This window comes from Hipposideros armiger, unplaced genomic scaffold (genome assembly GCF_001890085.2).
Source record: "Hipposideros armiger isolate ML-2016 unplaced genomic scaffold, ASM189008v1 scaffold_49, whole genome shotgun sequence".
In the NCBI taxonomy this organism is placed as follows: Eukaryota; Metazoa; Chordata; class Mammalia; order Chiroptera; family Hipposideridae; genus Hipposideros; species Hipposideros armiger.
In genome coordinates, this window is record NW_017731399.1 from 42,569 (window position 1) to 62,190 (window position 19,622).

The 19,622-nt window shown below is 39.6% G+C and overlaps 3 protein-coding genes across 3 annotated transcripts in view; 2 read left to right on the forward strand and 1 right to left on the reverse strand.

Annotated features, from left to right (window-relative positions):
- The window catches only part of SNW1 (SNW domain containing 1), a gene marked incomplete at its 5' end in the record, with an annotated part of 24,231 nt that extends 13,213 nt beyond the window's left edge, over positions 1-11,018 (forward strand). Inside the window, 4 exons of the mRNA XM_019640284.1 lie at positions 3,139-3,273; positions 5,037-5,154; positions 10,093-10,256; positions 10,337-11,018. Coding sequence (XP_019495829.1) covers positions 3,139-3,273; positions 5,037-5,154; positions 10,093-10,256; positions 10,337-10,535 — 616 coding nt within the window. The remainder of the gene's footprint in view (positions 1-3,138; positions 3,274-5,036; positions 5,155-10,092; positions 10,257-10,336) is intronic.
- On the reverse strand, positions 11,019-17,945 carry SLIRP (SRA stem-loop interacting RNA binding protein). Its single transcript, XM_019640438.1, has 4 exons — positions 17,807-17,945; positions 15,214-15,272; positions 11,636-11,743; positions 11,019-11,126 (listed from the first exon to the last, which is right to left on the reverse strand). The coding sequence occupies exons 1-4, from the start codon at positions 17,898-17,900 to the stop codon at positions 11,055-11,057; spliced, it is 333 nt and encodes a 110-aa protein (XP_019495983.1). The 5' UTR covers positions 17,901-17,945; the 3' UTR covers positions 11,019-11,054.
- On the forward strand, positions 14,387-14,673 carry LOC109381611 (NADH dehydrogenase [ubiquinone] 1 beta subcomplex subunit 1). The gene has a single exon (XM_019640440.1). The coding sequence runs from the start codon at positions 14,426-14,428 to the stop codon at positions 14,600-14,602; it is 177 nt and encodes a 58-aa protein (XP_019495985.1). The 5' UTR covers positions 14,387-14,425; the 3' UTR covers positions 14,603-14,673.
- Positions 17,946-19,622: the final 1,677 nt, after the last annotated feature.

A 19,622-nucleotide genomic window follows, 5' to 3' on the forward strand; every position in this document is an offset into this window, starting at 1 on the left:
TTTAGCTGAGCCATCCTGCCACCTGTTGGCAGCTCAGCAGCAGCTCAGTTTGGGCCGGGACTCGAACCGCTGTTGCTCAGAGCTTGCACTCTTGAGCGAGCTCTTAACCAACTGAGCCACTCGGCTGGCCCAATGTCTGTCATTTTTAATATAGCCATCCTAGTGGGTGTGGAGTGGTATCTTATTATGGTTTGGAGCAGAGTGCTTGGACTATATGTTGAACTTGACCTTGAACCCCACAAGGGAAGTCTTCCATTCTCAGCCTTCCCCCCAGCCTCGGCCATTACCCAGCCTCTGCCAAGCCTCTCAGACCCCTGGTAGGAATGGGCCCCTGCTTGTCAGTGAGTACAGGCTTAAGTCTTTCACTTTCAGTTGACCTTCCAATCAGTCACAGCTAGGGCTGCTAGTTCCCTTGTTGGATGGATGCCCTTAATTTAAAAAAAAAACAAAAACTCTCAGAGTCTACTCATTATGAAGAACGTTCCTTTTCCTATGGGCTGAACCTGGCCTGGCCCTGCCCATCCTGACAGGCTTCCCTTCTCAAGTTGGGAAGAGATTTCTTCTCTTTACACTTCTCTGGGTTCCTCAGAGAAACACTCTCACCTCTGGAGGCTTCTCTTATTGCCCTGGGAGGAATTTAACTTGCCTTTGTCAGGAACAGGCATGTAGGGGTGGCTTATTTTGTAGGGAGAGGGTGTAAATTGTACCTGCCACACAGACTCTAACTTCTATTATTTAAATACTAACATATTCTCAGCCCCTCCTCTGTAGGAATAGCCCTATATTATTGTTGGTATGTAACTGGGTAATGGGTGTAAAGACTCCTTCTATTAGAAGACTGTGTGGATGGGATCTTGAGAGGTGGTCTCCAAGTATGCCTGTGTGTCTGATGAGTCAAGGAGAACATAGGGCTATAAGTGCAGCTGGTGTATGGAGCCCTGAGGGCTCAGCCGTTGACTAGGTTCAGTCATCTTTCGTCTCAGTGATGAGAGAGCCAGACACACTACTGGCCTCGGGAAGAAGTCTGAGTAGGAAGGTCAAAAGCAGGTCAACGGATCAAAGAAAAGACAGAGGTGGCTACTGCTATCTCTGAGCCTTTTCTCATGCTGTTCTATCTGCTTGAACAGCTGCCCCATTCTCATTCTACCCACTGTCCAAACCTCTGCCACTGCCCTTCTGGGCCTCACTTAGTAATGGCACATAATCTTGGTCAAGTGACATTATAAGAAGCATCCTCTGAACCCCTAGACCTGGCTAAGTACCTCTCCCTGGTACTTCCAAAGCATTTGGGGCTTGTTTCCAGCATGACACTTATCTCATTGTGAGGTTATCTTTTTATACCAGGGGCTGCAAACTCAAATGACCACAGAGGCCAAGAAGATAATAAAAAATAAGTGAAGCAGGTCAGACATGAGAATAATCCTGGCTTTTAAGCCCAAACAAAAACGTTGTCCATTTTTCTTAAGTCATGCCGTTCCCTTGACCTACCTTTTGTTTTCTTATGAGAGTATCATAGGTACATGAAGCGTTGTATTTCTATCATAAGAATACAACAATGCAAAAATGAATGGTCACTGACTCCCTCAGCTTTGGGTGCAATAGGGAGTGGTAGGGACTGTGGCTCACATTCCCACATGGCATACTACATTCTAAATGATTGCTGCCACGGGAGAATGTAGGCTCAGTGCTGCCAGCACTACTGGTTTTCAAAACAAGCCAGAAATCCAGATTTTATTAGAATAAAAATCTGAAAACCTCCCAAATTTTAAAAGTCTGCAACTAATTCAAAAGTTTTAAAGCATGTGTGGGACAACAAAACATTTCTGAAGGCCAGATTCAGCCCACAAACCCCAGATCTACCACACCCCTGGTCTTTAAAAGGGGTAGGGCTGTGGGGTATTTAATGCTGAGTCCCCCTAAATTAGTACAGGGCCTCGCCCAGAAAAAGCACTTGATCAATTTGTGATACATTTTTGAAGAATAACAGCTGATATATATTTAGTACTCACAGTGAGCCAAGAACTTAAGCCCTTTACATTCATTATCTCATGTCATCATCCTCACAGCCTTGTGAAGTAGGCAGATTTGCTGAAAGTTACAGAGCTAGGAAGCAAGAGAGGCAGAACTTGAACTTAGGTCTGTCTGACTCTAGGTCTCTTACACTAAGATAGAATCTCCCACTTGGGGGACAGTATGGAATTCTGCATTAGATCATATTGTTTGGGTTTAAGTTCCAGATTAGTCACTTTTCCATTTGTCATCTTGAGCAACTTACATAACACCTCAACCTCCATTTTCCAATCTGTAAAATGGGGATAATAAAAGTTAACTACTCATAGGGCTGTTGTAAGGATTAAATGAGATAAGTAGGCACAGAGGAGACCATCAACTAACAATAACTATTTTTATGGTCTCAGTATTTTCCCCCTTAGAGTTATTAAATCATCCACACCCACTGTAGCTCCTTAGTCCACAAACAGGCTTATTCTGGTGGAATGCCTTGTTACTGAAGAAAAGACAAAGGAGTCATGTAAAGAGTTACTTCAGGTATCAGATGGCTGCCTTCTGAGCCAGCAGCACACTTGATAGGGATGAACATGATCAAAACGAATGACAGTGCTCAGGGCAAGGGACAAATTGTTCCCTGTCAGGCTGTGCAACAGAAAAAGGGATAGTTATTTTGGGTCTAATACTTCATCTCCACCAGAGCCTTGTGTTTCAAATCCCCTTAAGGCTCCAGCCAACTTTCAAAAAGAATAATTAAATCTGGATAGAAGTGGGGTCAGCAGGTCTCACAGTGCTTTTAAACAGGAAGTCTCAGAGCTGGAGGAGGGAAGTCGCTGAAAGCAAAGCAGCTTTCCTATGTATCAACCCAAAGAATTGCTTAATCCAAGGAAGATACAGGAGCATATTTCATCAAATACAAGTTGACCTTAACTTTAAGTCATATACAGTAAAAAAATTGATTCTAGGGCTAGCCGAGTGGCGCAATGGTTAAGAACTGGCTTGNTTAAACCAATACTATTGGATTTGAATTAATTACAAGTAAGGTTAAAAGGACTGACTGACTACAACAAGTTCATGGAATTTTCTGCTTAAGGTTAAAGATTAGTCTCTTATTCAAAGTATTAATGGGTAATATAGCAATAAATTGATTTTCAACTCTGTACACACAGAGGATGGGGAGGCACGTGAGAGGGACGAAATCCGGCATGACAGGCGGAAAGAGAGACAGCATGACCGGAACCTTTCTAGGGCAGCTCCTGATAAGAGGTAGGTGCTATTGGAGATAAATAAAATTTTGAAGAGTGGCCTTTGTGAACCTTTTAGGGAGGAGGTTTAGTCCACTAAGACCAGGTTTGCTTCTCCCCCTTTTCTCTTTAGTTTAATAACTTAATAAATCAGCACTTATTTCTTGCACTTAACTACTTACCTTGTCTTAGCAGAAGAATTGACTATCCCTGGAAGTAATCTTTTCTTGCATCACTTTGTAAAGTCAGCTAGAATTGAGAATGATGGGGATATCAGATCTTGTTTGTGAAACGACAATAGTTGGGTAGAACTGTTCTGGTCTGTTCTCTTCCAATTTCAAATGGTGAGACAAATGTATCATGTGCCTGTTCCTCTAGACAAGAAATAAGCTGTGATATCTTTATTGAGATCCTCGTACATGCAGAGTACTATACGGAATGCAGCGGGGGAGGACAGCAGTTTTTGTAAGAAGTGAAAATGGGCTTCTGCTCATGAGCAGTTTTCATTTAAAATTAGGAAAGACAGAGCTGTTATATAAAATGATTTGGGAAACGTGACAAAGCACTTTTTTTTTAATTGAAATATAGTTGACATACAGACAGCACTCTTAATAAAGTACTGACTTGTATAGAAGAAACTAAATGCATGATGGGAACTTGGAATAAAGTAGGGATTGGTGAAGTTTACAGTTCACCAAAGGCTGATGACTGACTGCCGAACAGCTGAGGAAATGCTGTAATATGGAGGTAAAATTCTCAGTGAGGGTTAAATGCAAATAAACACATTTTCTTTCCAAATGAGCAGTTTTGCATGCTTTCATCATTTATGAGTTGATACAATCCATTTTCTCAATTCATATCTTGAACATGAAAAAGAAGATTCCTGGTGGTGGTCTTTGTTGATTGATGGCATATTTCATCTCCCTGGATAAGTGAAGTTATGGAGAAGCAGAAAACCTGAATTTAGAGTTCTGGGTAAATGTACAGTGTAGAAGAAAGAGGAATGAAGTGTGAAAGTATGCAGTTAATGACACTTTTGGTCTGAAATGCTTAAGCTGTAAAAATCAAAATGTCTCTGTAGATAAATTGGGCTCTTAAAACCAGTAAAGTGGCTATAAGAATTGATAACATAGAAAAGCTGTAAACTTGTGATTGGATGAAAATCAGATTGTCTGTAGAAATCATTTTAAGACCTGAGCTTCTAGTAAACTAAATGACGACAGTTACCATGGTTTCATTGTGATGTAGATCGCATACATACTGAAACAGCAGGGGAATTAATCTGAATGTCGAAAATCATACTGAGTAATCTAGTCACTGACATGTTTTCCTCAAAGTTCTAACAGGATAAAATTACTAAATGTGGTTAGGTAAAAAAAACTGACTCTAGCTTATGGAAAATGATTCATATGATACATCTAATTTGTGTCCAGGCCCCCAATCCTCACATAATAATAGCAAATATAGACCATAACAATTTCCTATCTCAGCATTCATTGTAAGGTGATTGCTTGTATTAAAGGCTTCTGTGCCAAGAATGAGTCTCTTGGCAGTCTTTTCAGCTAACAGGAGGGCCTAGTTGTAAAACCCTACCTCCTCTAATAGCCATGTATCTGAAATGCTGTAAGGGCTGCCAACCCGATTATGCATTATCAGGGAATATATTTTCACAAGATGTTAACAGGACATATTCATTTCCTTTGCTGCTGAGATTCGTTGTATTTTTAAATTGAAATTCAGCTTGTACGTGAAGTTTTCAGTTAGTGACATTGTATTTCAAAACAGGTCGAAACTACAGAGAAATGAAAATCGAGATATCAGCGAGGTCATTGCTCTTGGTGTGCCCAATCCTCGGACTTCCAATGAAGTTCAGTATGACCAGAGGCTCTTCAACCAATCCAAGGTACAATAGAAATAGCGTTATCTGAAGTGTTGATATGAGTACCAATCCTCAGGGGAAAGAAAATTAACATCATAGATTTGCATCAGCCTAAGGTATGCTAGCACAATTACAGAAAAAAATTGGAAGCTGTATGTTGTAACTTAAGAGACAAAACAACTCTGATTTTGATCTCAACCAACCTATAGTTGGTTAAGATTTGAGACACTGGTAGAAAATGAAAGAAATTAGGTTATAAAACTTTGTTTTGGTATGTCCTTTTATTCCTAAATTAGAACTGGTATCCTACAAAAGTATCTCTTGGGTTTGTTTTCGTTGATCTTTGAAAAAATTTTTAATGCTGTCAAAACACGTAAACTTGGGCTCTTTAAAAAATGAAGCTGTAAAACTAGTCAGGAAATCTAATTTCTAGTCCCAGTTGTCATTAACTAGCTGGGACACATTGGGCCTGAAGAAGTACCTTTGGGTTTTAATTCACCTAATACTGATTATTTACTGTGCATAAGTCAGTGAGATCAAAAATAGATTTGCCTTTGCCCTCAGAAACCCTCAAGTCTACTGGAAAAGACAGATGTATGTATATAAGTAAAGACAAGGCAGACTGTGGTAAGAATATAAAAGTATAAAATTCTTCTGGGATATAGAGGGGACAAGTTAGTTATGACTTAGCGGTTTTAGGAAGATCTGAAGGTAGCATTTGAGTCAGTTCTTCTAGTTAATAAGTTACTGGGTGCTTTGTATATTCCTGGCATTGTTCTAAGTCTTTTACTTGTATTATCTCACTTAATCCTTACAAAAACCCCATGAAGTCATACTGTTATTACCTCTATTTAAAGGTGAGGAAATTGTAACACAAACAAGTTTAGCTAATTGGAACTAAGATTCAAATGGAGGGTGTCTTGATTCGTAAGCTTGTATTCTTAAAACACTATGCAATAGCATTTTACCAGCCTGAGCAAAGGGGGTTAAGCACGAAAATTACACATCAGTAAATATTTAAGTCAGCTCTTACAAGCTTAAGTTTAAATCACTTAAAAGTTGTGATGAAAATTTTTCTCAAAAGGCACGTCCCTGTATTTTTTTTTNCTGTATAACAAAACAGAGTAAATGTTTGGATATATTTAGTGCTTCGATTAATAAACTATTTGATTCTGTTTATAACATTGCATGTATAAGCTGTTTAAATCCTGTATGTCTGCTAATCACCAAAGCTTCCAGAAGTCATGAAGAATCTGTAAAATTATGTAGAATAAGTTTCCTAATCGCTATTTCCTCTTTTCCCCCAAATCATATTTTATAATTCTGTTTTTGATGGGTGAAGACCACTTTAACCCATGGATTGAATGTAAATTATTGCTTAAAGGAAGTTATGTAGTCATCCTAAAACAAAAAGATTTTTAGGTGATCTGATTTGGGCTGATTAATATGTATGTAACTTTGTGGTATGGTTAGTTGATTCTGTAATACTTCTTTGTATTAGGAATTAAGACCATGACCTAGAGGTCAGCATTTGGGAGTTCTCAGAAATATGGAAAAACAAAGCTAAGCCTCAAAGTTACATAAATATTTAAACAGATTCCTTGAATGGTTGAAATAGGATGCAAAATTTCAGAACACAGATATCAGTTGTCTAGCAAAGTTTTTCTTTTTTTCCATTTACTAAAATTTACAAGGTTCAAGAATCTGACAACTCATTAAAACAGTATAGCAAATTAAACTTACTACCTGTGGATACTATTATTTTAGTGATTTGTTCCACCTTTCTATGACTGTTATATTTACTTGAGGAACAACTATTTAGCTATTTGGTAGTGATTTCCTTTTATTATAACCCACAATATTAACATGAGACTCTATTTTCCCAGAATATGAGCTCTGAAGTCCTACTGTCTCTGAGTTTAAATCCTAGCTCATCCACTTATTACCTGTATGTCCTTGGGAACATTACCTAACTTCTCTACCTTAGTATCTTTATCTGCAAAATGGAAACAATAATGTTACCAGCCTTACAGAGTTAATGTGAAGGTTAAATGAGACCATAACATGTGAAGTGCGTAAACAGTCCTCCACACAAAACACGCAGTGTTAACTGCTGCTGCTGTTGCATAATTGTGACAAAAGATGTAAGAAAATGAGCCACAACTAAGTGGTTCTCAGAGTGGACATATTTAAATCTAATTTTAAAGAGTCTATTGTTGCTTTTTTGTAGCTGATGTTTTCTGTCTGCTTTCACACTAGGGTTATACAATTCCATTAGACAAACGTCTGGCTGCTGATGGAAGAGGACTGCAGACAGTTCACATCAATGAAAATTTTGCCAAACTGGCTGAAGCCCTCTACATTGCTGATAGAAAGGTAGATCTGTTACAATTTAATTGTTTAATGCTCTTGGATAATTTGTAAATCCATTTTTGGTAACCTAAGATACTGTATTTTAGCTACAGCACTGAGTACCCAGACAGACTCTTACTTGTGGTATGTGTGCCAAAGATGGCAGGTGCTAATTGCAGCGCTGTACCTGGTCTTAGCCTTTGTAGACTCATACACACCCCCCACTGGCGATCCAGCTTCCTCACAACATCCCCGAGTAATGATTTACTAGGCTGACCCCATGTTGTGAAGATTGACAGTTGCTGTTATTAGGTTTCATAATTTTCCTCTATTTAGATGTAGATATTCCACAAAAGGTCAGTAGCAGGGAAGGGCAAGTTAACATTTTGACATTGGTATCATTTTGACTATCTATTGATATTATGGTATTAATATGTGACTTTGAAGTTCACATACATCATGGTGTGTGTTTAGAACATAGAAAAAGGATATCTTTTGTATCACATTTTGCACCCTTATAAAAATTATCTCTTGAAAGCTAAGGCTTCATCTTGAGGTAATTTTATTGATTTTGAAAATGTAACCAGTTCCTGTTATATTATTGGTATCGGAAATTGATTTATTGGAATCTTGTTTAATTTTATTTTTTAGATTGTTTCTAAAAAACCATTAGGGAAACACGTGACTTTCAAGATTTATTGGGGTCACTATAATTTCAACCACTAGACCTTTCCTAGAGTGAAAAAGCAGTGTCTTCCAGTCAAGCCATCTTTTAGTGGACAGTAATCTTTGTTTTAATCAGCAATAACACANTCTAAGTGTTTGTGGAAGGATGACTCACATCAATATTAAGGGGAAGTTCAGATCTGCTAGGGCTGCTACCGTTGTTCTTTCTCTGTTTTACAGCCTATGATTAGGCAAAAGCTACTAACTGTAAGTTGCCTGCTGAGTATTATGGAGTGTTTTTCCTCAAACGCAAACTTACAAAATATGAACTGTTTTCTAGACCTCTTACCTGTGAAATTGAGCACTGTTCCTTCCATGATGGAAAATGGACAGAGATGGATTACTTGCAAACCAGTGATTTTAGTTTACATGTTGCTTGTAACTCATAATTGCCGTTCTCTTATCTCCGTAGCTATGTGCTCTTCCTAAATATTTTGCAATTTTCTATTAATACTTTGGGAAAGGAATTGACGGTGCAGTCTAGCTTAGGATTATAACAGAAGAAAAATACCTATTGAAAGCTTGAACTAATTAACACCTTTAGTTTCATCTGCATTCTTCAGATATACACCATCTCAACAAGGAGTGGCTTTCAACTCAGGAGCAAAACAGAGGGTTATTCGGATGGTGGAAATGCAGAAAGATCCAATGGAGCCTCCAAGGTTCAAGTAAGTAGGTGGCTTCACGAGAATGACCCACTATTCTTAAAAAAGACATCGAAGGAGAAAAATGTCCATCAACAGGTGAATGGGTAAACAAATTGTGGGATGTTTATACATGGAATACTATTGAGCAATAAAAGAATAAAATTTTAATACATGCAGTAACATGGATGAATCTCAAGATAATTACGTGGAAGAAGCCAGACAAAAAGAAGTACATATTGTATGATTCCATTTATATAAAACCCTAGAAAATGCAAACTAATCTGTAATGACAGGAGATAGATCAGTGGTTGCCTGTGGGGAAGAAGGCAGGACAGAGGAGATGAGGGGAATAAGGGATAGGTAAGGAGCACGCAGAAACTTTGGGAGGTGATGAGTGTGTTCACTGTTATGATTGTGGTAATGGTTTCATAGGTATGTACTTGTGTCAAAACTTAANTTGCCTCACTGGCCCAAGTTGGCACCATCATTGCGCTCTTCCAGGGTGAGGCAGATCAGTCGCCGGCCTCTGGACGTCCGCTCACCGCGGCCCGCTCATGCTGGCTGCTGGCTACACACGGTAGCCATGGCAACCCACTGCCACAGGGGCTGCAGCCTACCCACAGCAGCCCAGCTCCAGGTTGAGCTGTTGTTCAGCATCTTAGTTGTAGAGGACAGTGTCACTGGCCCTCATATGTGGGATCCAAACTGGGGCCCTCTGGCGTCCCAAGCCAGTTCTTAACCATCGCGCCACTCGGCCGGCCCATGTCCCTGTATTTAATGAACCATCCAGATATATAACACGTTTATTGTTTGTTTTTCACTTAAGATTTTCATTGAGAGCCCTATTGTCTCATGCAATAAAAGTGATGTTCTCAGAGGAATATATTATTAAGTGGCATCAGATAAATGCTTTAGTTCTTTCATCTTCTTGCCACTGTGTCTATACAAACTGAAATTGTCAAATACCTGCTTATATTAGTATCCCCCAATTTTAATAACTACAAGTCACTAAAGTAGTCAAACTTGTTAATGAGTTACCTATAGTTTTTTAATCTATAGACCCAGAGGTGATAAGGGAAGATTATGGACTTTGTAAGGTTTTTTTGGGAGATCTTTTTAATTTGCAGTTCAGATTGAAAATATGAGCTATAAATGAGCAAGGGTTTACTCTTCACATGAATGTAGTCAGATTCAACTTTTAGTATGTATATTTTTAATGTCCTCTGTTTTTCCACAGGGTATGGACAGTGGTTTTGCAGGTGGAGAAGATGAAATTTACAATGTTTATGATCAAGCCTGGAGAGGTGGTAAAGATATGGCCCAGAATATTTACAGGCCCAGTAAAAATCTGGACAAGGACATGTATGGTGATGACCTAGAAGCCAGAATAAAGACCAACAGGTACCAAGGCAGATAGTTCAGTTTCAATATTTGCATCAGTGAAAACAAAGTAGTTCATAGTCCTTTCTCTTTTTCCCTAGGTTTGTTCCCGATAAGGAGTTTTCTGGTTCAGACCGTAGGCAAAGAGGTCGGGAAGGACCAGTTCAGTTTGAGGAAGATCCTTTTGGTTTGGACAAGTTTTTGGAAGAAGCCAAACAGCACGGTGGCTCTAAAAGACCCTCAGATAGCAGCCGCCCCAAGGAACATGAGCATGAAGGCAAGAAGAGGAGGAAGGAGTAGACATTCCTCTCTTCAAAGTGAATGGACTGTGATCGATAACCCTAATGATGCAGGTCATGTGGGGGAACACTTTCTAAATGGCCAGGATAAAAACCAAATCTGGGGTCAGACCCCAGTGCTACTTTTTATTATGGGAGAAAGGGGGGATGGATAATTCTACTTTGAACTATTTAGTTTTTTTAAAAGAGTGGGTTGTGTTTGTGCTTCTCCCACCTTTTGGCATTTATAGAACATACTGCCCCGCACATGAAATTAAGACCACTTCCTTTTGTGTGACCTTAGTACTTTGGGGTAAGTACTTTGTGTAAGAACGACTGCTTATGAATAAAGTTACCCCAAACACAGTGAGAAGGATGTTCCCATATTGGAACTGTCCTGCCAAACAATGTTTTCCCCTATTGTGTTCTGTTTTAATTTGGAGTGGGGAGAATAAGCTCTTGCTTGGTGCAACTATTTGTTTCAAATAAAAACATTTAGACAAAATTTTCAGTTTGGGTTATTTAATAGGCAGTAATAGTCTCAAAAATCTTTCTCTTCATCAGATGTTTGTTCCCCTTGCAAAGCTTTTCGTCTTTGAGCTTGAACGTGGAGCTGAAAAAAATCAAATAAGCACTGTGAGGAAAGGCAATTGTCTGCAAAAACATCAACACTGAAAATTGCCACTTTAAGACTACCTTTCTGTTAGGGAATCAGCACCAATAAGTCAAGAGAAGTTTGTTCTTTGTTCGTTAAGACTCCCTGAACTTCAATTAAAAATTGTAAATCACCAAGAAAAAAAAAGAATTTAAAAAAAATTGTAAATCAGTTTGACCCTAGGTCACGTAGTAAGTAGAAAAGCCAGGATTTCAACCCCAGTCTCCCTGACTTAGTACATAGACTGCTGCTTCCACTGTTCGTGTTACATATGCATTCTAACCATCAGATGCTTCCTGTCCTTCCTTTCCGAGACCTCTTAGAACTGGGCACTCTACCACCACCAGCATTCTTTAACAAACATTAAGGTAGCTTTAATTACAAATCTAACGTCCCTGTCATTCCACTGTCTGACGTATTTAACTGATGTACAGAAAGTTCATGATATGATATAGAAAAATACCTACCTTTACTCCATCAATAACATGATTCTCCTGTTGTAGTACATTATGAAGTTCTTCTTCTGAAGAAAAGTGTACCCAACCCATACCTCTGTGAAAGCCAGTCTCTCTGTCCTAAAAATTCAAAATTTAAGGAAACATTAATTATGAACTTGCGAGATTTTCCATGAGCTCCAAATCAAACTACCAATTTTCATCTGCCAAAAAGTGGTAACAGGCATTTTAATAAATGTCCAAAACCTTGCTTTAATATTCACCTTCCTAGTTACCCAAAGCTTAATCCCTGTGTTAATCTTAACATTCTCTCTGCTTTTCTGCTGCCATTGGAGAAGTAAAATGGGCATGAGCTTTCTGTGTCATTCTATAATAGTTACAAAACACAGTAACAACAATAGTCCAGGGAAATTTTGATCACGAAGTATTCTCCCTGTTTCTAACTTAATCACTTCTAGAAACTAGAAAACTAAGCTTCAAAACCTAGTTGCACTTCTGGTAATTTCTGAGACCAATCACCCTCATCACCACCACTACCATTATCCATGTTCCTAATGAAAAATAGGAGAAAAGAAAATTTATGTTGCTCTTACTTACCTAGTCCAGACTTGCGGTTAATTTAAACAATTTTGCTACTTTCCTCTGTGCCAAAGGCAGAGTGCTTATCAAATTCAACTTGTCCATCAGCCCATGTGGAAAAGAGATTCTAATGTACTTGGATGCGTCCTACCCCACCTGCATCCCACCCCCACCTGCCCTACCTACTATGTAAAGTACAGATACCAAGATGTCACTATTCCAATGTACACCATCAATCTTGTTACAAATTTATGTTGTGCTCTGTCCCTCCCCAAATAACAAATTCTTAGACATTAGCTCCATGCTTCAAAGGTAACTGTAAATATTAACCTAAAACACAGGAAACGTTTCTGGTCATGTCCCAGTGATTCACTCTTTACCTCAGATAAACAGGACAACTTCTAAAGCACTCACCTCTACCTCCATATGACCATTTCCGTAAATAAAGGCCTTAAACCTGTCAGTGTCAAAACTTAGATAAATATGCTATATCTAAGATACGAACCTGGATTTCTAACCTGAGTACAATAAATTTAACGAGAGACTATTTTTTTTCCTGTTACATTTTATTTAGTTTTACCAAGAATCAAAACCTCTTGTTTAAATCTAAGATCTCTTAACTCCAGGTCCTAAATACTATTAAGAGGGAAATGGCAACCAAGAAAAATCTTACTTTTTATAGAAACTTCAAGAAACACAAATTTCATACTCTGTAGAATTATAGTTTTTAAGCTTATAGATTTTCATGTCCATAATACACATGCCTTATTCTTTTAATCAACTATAAAATTCCATTGTATCAATGAGTTAATATGTATTTAATCAATCCCACTAGTAAACACTTAGGTTCTTTCCAGTTACGATATTAAAGGCTACTTTCAACATTTTAACCACACATTTCTGTAGAATTCCTAGAAATGAAATTGCTAAATCAAAGCAAATGCAAATTCTTCATTTTGATAGATTTTGCCAAACTACCCTACAAAAATGAAGGTACCAGTTAAACTCAAGACAATTTGAGTGGTAGTTTCCCTCCTACACCTTCCTAGCACTAGATCTGAGTAATGTTATATTTTGGAAGGCAAGTAACATTAAACCAAGAGTTAGGAACTTCTGACAATTTAGGATGATATTTTACCAGCCTTTTCAGAGCCATGAGGAGAAAGGGTAGTTTTAGTGAAGTGTATATAAACTGTACTCATGTCACACCCCACAAAACCAGTAATTTTAGAAAGCCCACAGATAATACAGCCCAGGATAAAGCAAAACAAGTTATACATTTCTAAACCCTCATAAGAAAGCATATTTATTACATTTAAATATGAAAACACTTTTTAAAAGCACTCAATGAAGATAAAGGTTGAAATAGATACTCTGCCAATTTTATGATAAAACGATACTATCTCAAGTCTTTATTATAACACTGTAGGAGGCAGAATTGTAAAAAGGCTCCATCATATCCACATGTCCCACCATGTTACCTCCTGTATAACCCCCTCCCGTTGAGAGTGGGTGGGACCTGTGACATGCTTCTAACCAAAAAAATAACGGCAAAAGTGATGGGACATTGCTCCCTTGATCAGGTTATATGGCAGTGGTGATAGGATGTCACTCCCATGATTGCATTCTAAGACTGTTTTGGCAAGCTGGAAAGAAATTCCCTTGCTGACTGAGGAAGCAAGCTGCCACTGGAAAACAGCCTACAGATAAGCCGGGTAACAAGGAACTAGAGGCAGTCAGTCCCTAGGATCTAAGATCAGCCTCCAGCTGGAAGCCAGCAAGAAAGCCAGACACCTCAGTCCTAAAGCTGAAAGACAAATTCTGCCAACAACTTGTAGAAGCTTGGAAATCAATCTTTCCTGGTTGAGCCTCTGATGAGCCCAAAGCCCCAGCTGAACAGAGGACCCAGCTCTAGGCTGTGCCCAGACTCCTGATGTGAAGAAACTGTGAGATAATACATATACATTGTTTTGAGCCATTAAGTTTGTGGCAATTTGTTATGCAACAATAAAAAACGAATATACAATAAATGCCTAGGATAAGGGTTTTCTTTCTTTTTAATCAGAATCACCCATGAATTTATCAACAAAGACTGAACAGCACTCCATTAGACATTCAGGTAAGTTGACATGCTTTGACAAAAAAAAAAAAAAAGAGGATAACAATACTTAAAAAAATATAAGGGCCGGAGGGGTTGCTGTTGGCGCCGAGATAGCAGCATTCATGATGAACGTAATTCAGATTGTGCGTGACCACTGGGTGCATATACTTGTCCCTATGGGATTTGTCTTTGGATGTTATCTAGACAGAAGGAATGATGAAAAGCTAACTGCCTTCCGGAACAAGAGTTTGTTATTTAAAAGGGAATTGAGACCCAATGAAGAAATCACCTGGAAGTAAAAGGCTGTGGTTGAATTACAGAATGTTCACATATTTAAAATTAAGAAAGAAATAAAAACACATTATTTAATTTGAAAAAATAATAATAATAAGGGCCATCCAAGTGGCTCAGTTGGTTAAGAGTTGGCTTAAGAGCGCGAGCTCTGAGCACCAGGGCCACCGGTTCGATTCCCACATGGGCCAGTGACGCTGTGCCCAAGCTGAGCTGTCACTGAGCTGCCAACAGATGGCAGGATGCATCAGCTGGTGTAACAACAAGATTGCCTGTTTGAAGGTGGGCTATGCCCACCTGCAACTAAGACTGAACTCGGCACCTTGAACTGAGCTGCCCCCCGAATGGCTCAGTGGATAGAGCATTCGCTCTTAACAACAAGGCTGCTGGTTTGACTCCTGCATGGGATGGTGGCTACGCCTACCTGTAACTAAGATTTAACACAGCACCTTGAGTTTAGAGGCCACGAGCTGCCGACGGGAAGCCAGATGGCGACTGGCACCCTCCACAGTGAAGATTGAAGAACAACAACTTGGCCGTTCCCCTTCCCCAATTCCCCAACACTGTTTCCCTCCCCCAATTCCCCAATAAAATCTTTAAAAACAATAATAATACTCACAAAAGGTACAGTGCACTTTCGTATATGGCCAAATTGTGCAAAGTGTTCTCTCAGCTCACCTGTACAGAAGAAAACATTAAAAGTAGTTAATGTATTTTGTATCCTCCATCCTAGATTGTATATAGAAACCAAAAGGGTCGTAGAGTCCCCAAACTTCTTGTGAACAAAGCTACTTTGCATTTCCTGAAGCCTTAATATTTAGGAGAAAGCTATGGTATTGACTAAAACTGCAATGTACCAGATTTTAGGAGGTTGATGGGGTAGGGACATAAACAGATAAATTGCTGAGTTGACTATGATCTTCATCATACCAGCTACTGTACTAGATGCACAGGTTATAATCCTTATGAGAAGATCACAGACAAGACAATGACAAAACAGTGGCTAGCTGTAGTAGAGATTTCCAAATAAAATCTCAATTTACTTGGCTTTCATAACTTAAAGTTTCCACTAGGTTAAATAGTTGACTTTCTAAAATTTGTTGAGTTGACCCTACCTACTCTTCCTGCCTTATTTCCCATCGCTGGCCCATAGTTACTCTAGTACAGCAAATGAAATTCTGTGTCTCCATCCTGTGGATTCCCATCTTGGCACATCATTCTTTCCCCTTGATTTCTCAGTAACCCTATCTCCTCCTGCCTAAATTGTAACTATTCTTCAAGACTCAGGCCAAATACATGTACTGAATATCATTTTATTGGGCTCCTAATGCAATACAAGACAACGTACTAGCCCGATGAGGCCTCAAAGATGAACAGTGGATAATCGTAAAGATCAAAAACTACATCATCTTCTCTTCTGAACTGCACTGCTTGTACTTTTGCTGATTTACATTTCATATTACTTGCTTATTTCCCCTAGTTTATTTAACCTCATTGGCTCAACAAATGCCTACATTTGTAGTTTGTAAGTCGTCTCACCCCACCACTGCAGTATAAGCTACCTGAATGTTGAGTCCAATATGTCCACAATGATTGACAGATCACTGGTAAGATTGGGATCTCACATAACTTATTAGTTAATGAAAGTTAAAGAAAATAGTGTTAAATATACATGTTTAAAACTTTTAGAAAACATTCTCTTCCAAAACTAAGTCTGGAAGGTAACCCTTTTCCCAAATTACCTACAATTTTTATGAAAAAAAAGCTGCAAGCACCAAGAACAATGCCTACCACATAACAGATACTCCTTAAATATTTACTAAATGAATGAATGAACTGAGACTGTTTCAAATTTAAATGTTATACAAACTCTTTTGAAAGGTTTTAAACCAGCCCATTATGGTCTGAAATCTTGCATTTACAAGATGCTGGAGTAACCCTTCAGCCCTTCCACAATTTCACAGGGCCTAAGCAAGACATTTTAGTAGGCTTGGTCTTTGCCCATTATTGAGAAGGTGGTATACAAACCAATCTATTTCCCATCCTACTATCACACCTGGGCCACAAAAACTAAGAGAACAGTAACCTCTGTTCTATTCTTTTGTTTAAGGGAGCTGACCTGATACATCTACAAAAGTGACCATAAGCAAATGTAAAATTGTAAACTGTAAAATTGCTTACCAAAATTTTGGTAAGCAAATGTAAAAACCTTATCTCAACAGCAGCTGCCAAAAATCAGTGTTGGTGAGAGATTTCAGGTTTGATTACTCCCAACCCTCTATCTCCAGCCTAGGCCTCTCCCATGCGCTTCAACTTAAGTCATCATGACAATAACTATCACTTGCTGAGTACTTAATCTGTACCTAGCACAAGTCTAAGCAGTTTACAGACAAACTCATTTAATCCAATCAATCCTATGAGGAAGATGTTATTGACTCCATTTAACAGATGATGAAATTGAAGCACAGTGGTGGTGAACCCTTGACCCAAATGACTCTTCCGTTAGGATACACTATTAAATGGCTGAGTTGGAATTCTAACCCAAGCAGCATGGCTTCAGAGTGCACTTCTCAATCAATGATACACAACCTCCTCTATCCAACTGCCTGACGGAGGCCACGCAGGTTTCTCAAACTTAGCACATTGCAACTTGACTCATCTTCGTTCGACCTGCTTGCTTCTCCTACAGTCTAGCCACAAAATTCACCAACGGTAAAAACCTGGAAGTCATTCTTCCCTTTCCCTCATTCTGTGCTCCTCCCCCTTTCACGACATCACGAAAAGCTGTCGATTTTGTTTTAACATAAATGGCTCTGACCTCCCTTCTACCATGACCCAAATTCAGGTCCTCATCTTTGAACTAAATTACTGCAACTGCCTTTTAGTTCTTCTCACCTCCAGTCTCGCCCCCTTTGAATTCATCCTCCCCACTGTGATCAAATTAATCCCTTCTACATCGTAAATCTTAAAAGTTTCCAAGTAATAAACCTTTCCACCAAATCATCCCGAAAGGCAGGACACCGTGAAGACGTGCCCCAAAAGCTCAAGGGGCATCCTTGAACGGTTAATTGCAAACAAAATTTATTTCTGCTCATTGGTGAGCTCAGGAGCGGGCTCAGCGTCCTAATCCAGCCACCACGCTGATGTAAGTGCCCCACAGGTCGATCGCTGGGACCTAAAAATACCGCCCCTGCTCCGTCTCCATCACTCACTTGAGGCTGCGGTCCAGGGAATTTTTCTGACAAAAGCAACGGGCCGGCCAGTAGTCCTCAGAGCCATAGCGCCCCTCACTGCCGAAGCCGCCATTTTTAGGTGGAGGGACCTTCGTGACCTAAAGTCGCGACCCCGGAAACGCCTGTCAGAAGAGTTGCACGGGAATCTGCTTCCGGGCCAGAGGAGGCCTGGCGGCGAGATGGGGAAGATGGCGGCGGCCATGGGCTCTGTGGCTACGCTGGCGACAGAGCCGGGGGAGGACGCCTTTCGGAAACTTTTCCGCTTCTACCGGCAGAGCCGCCCCGGGACCGCAGACCTTGGAGAGGTCATCGACTTCTCGGCGGCCCACGCTGCTCGCGGCACGGGGCCCGGTGCCCACAAGGTACGGAGAGGGGAGCATCGCGCGCCTCCCCGAATTCGGCCTCATATTTTGGAGGGCTTTCAATGTCCTCCTCACCTCTTTTCGCTTCCAGACTGATATTGAGCGATCCTCGCCCTTCGTGGGCGCGGAGTTGAACTGCCCACGAACTTTGGCGATGAAGAACCCTGGTGCCCGTTTCTCCATGCGGCCACTCGTGGCTGCACACACAGTCATAAATGTCTGAGAGTTGGTATTTATTATTTTCATTAACTTTCCATGTGCATGTCTACATCGATTTGTGTACAAAGCCAAATAACCTAATATAGACCTGTCAGGCTCTGCAGCTTGAAAAACCAACTACCTGAGTAATCCCAGCACTGACAGGGATCGATGTTGTTAGGTAAGCCCTCGTCCATAAAGCTGGTCCTTGTCTTCTCTGGGCCATCTTGAAAGAGGGCATTGAAAGATTGAGATAATCTCTCCAAATTGAAAGTAAAGGGCAAACGAATCCAAGCACCATGCATTATTTCTATCTTTCCCCATGAAAATTAAGAAAAGTAACATGAGGCGGGGCGAGAGACACAGGGAGAATCACAACTATAGTGTAAAGTATATTTTCTTCACAATCACTCTGAGGACTCCTGATCACTTAATTTGCCAGTGGTATTGTCCACAGATGGCTGCATGAGGCATTCTTTCCAGCTTAGTAATAGCTCTCAAACTGGAATGCTGAAATAACACCATATTTGTCTAGAACTCAGCTTCTTGGAAGCTGAATTTGTTAGCAGAAAAGGTCTTAGTGTTGTCAAAATAACATACAGAAAATCTGCACCCCAAGAATAATATACTTGACTCGTGGGAGAGTCTCTCAGATTCTCATTCAGCTCCTTTTACCCGTATTTTACCATAATACCTACATACTTTAAAAATGTAAGCCACCTGAGAAGGGGACATTGTATCTAGCACAGTAAATATAACAGTAAGAATTCAATAAGTACGCTACCTATTGAGTACATAAAAACTTGAGCATTTCGTTCCCCAGCTCAAAACAAATTAAAAGTAGCAAATTAGAGAAGAAAATAGTTATTATTACAAGACACCTGGTGATAGCAGTGGAGAAAGTGATGGCAACAATTGGGCAAGGGCGGCAACAGAAATACTCTTTAAAAGCTCAGAATTTGGTTCAGTTTAGCATATGATTGATTAGGTCCACAAACTTACTTCAGATCTGAGGGTGTTGCTGAATTACAGTGCAATATTAAGTATGGTCTATTTAAGAAATAATCATAAAATGTTTAAAATAAACATTGGTCAGGACTTTCAGAGAGTTCCAGATAGCCATTTTATTATATAGACTGGTTATACACCAACCACTTATTTGGTATTTTGGGTGGAAATCTCCACAATTGGCAAAATTAATAGGATAAGAGATCTTATCTCTTTGGAAGAGAACA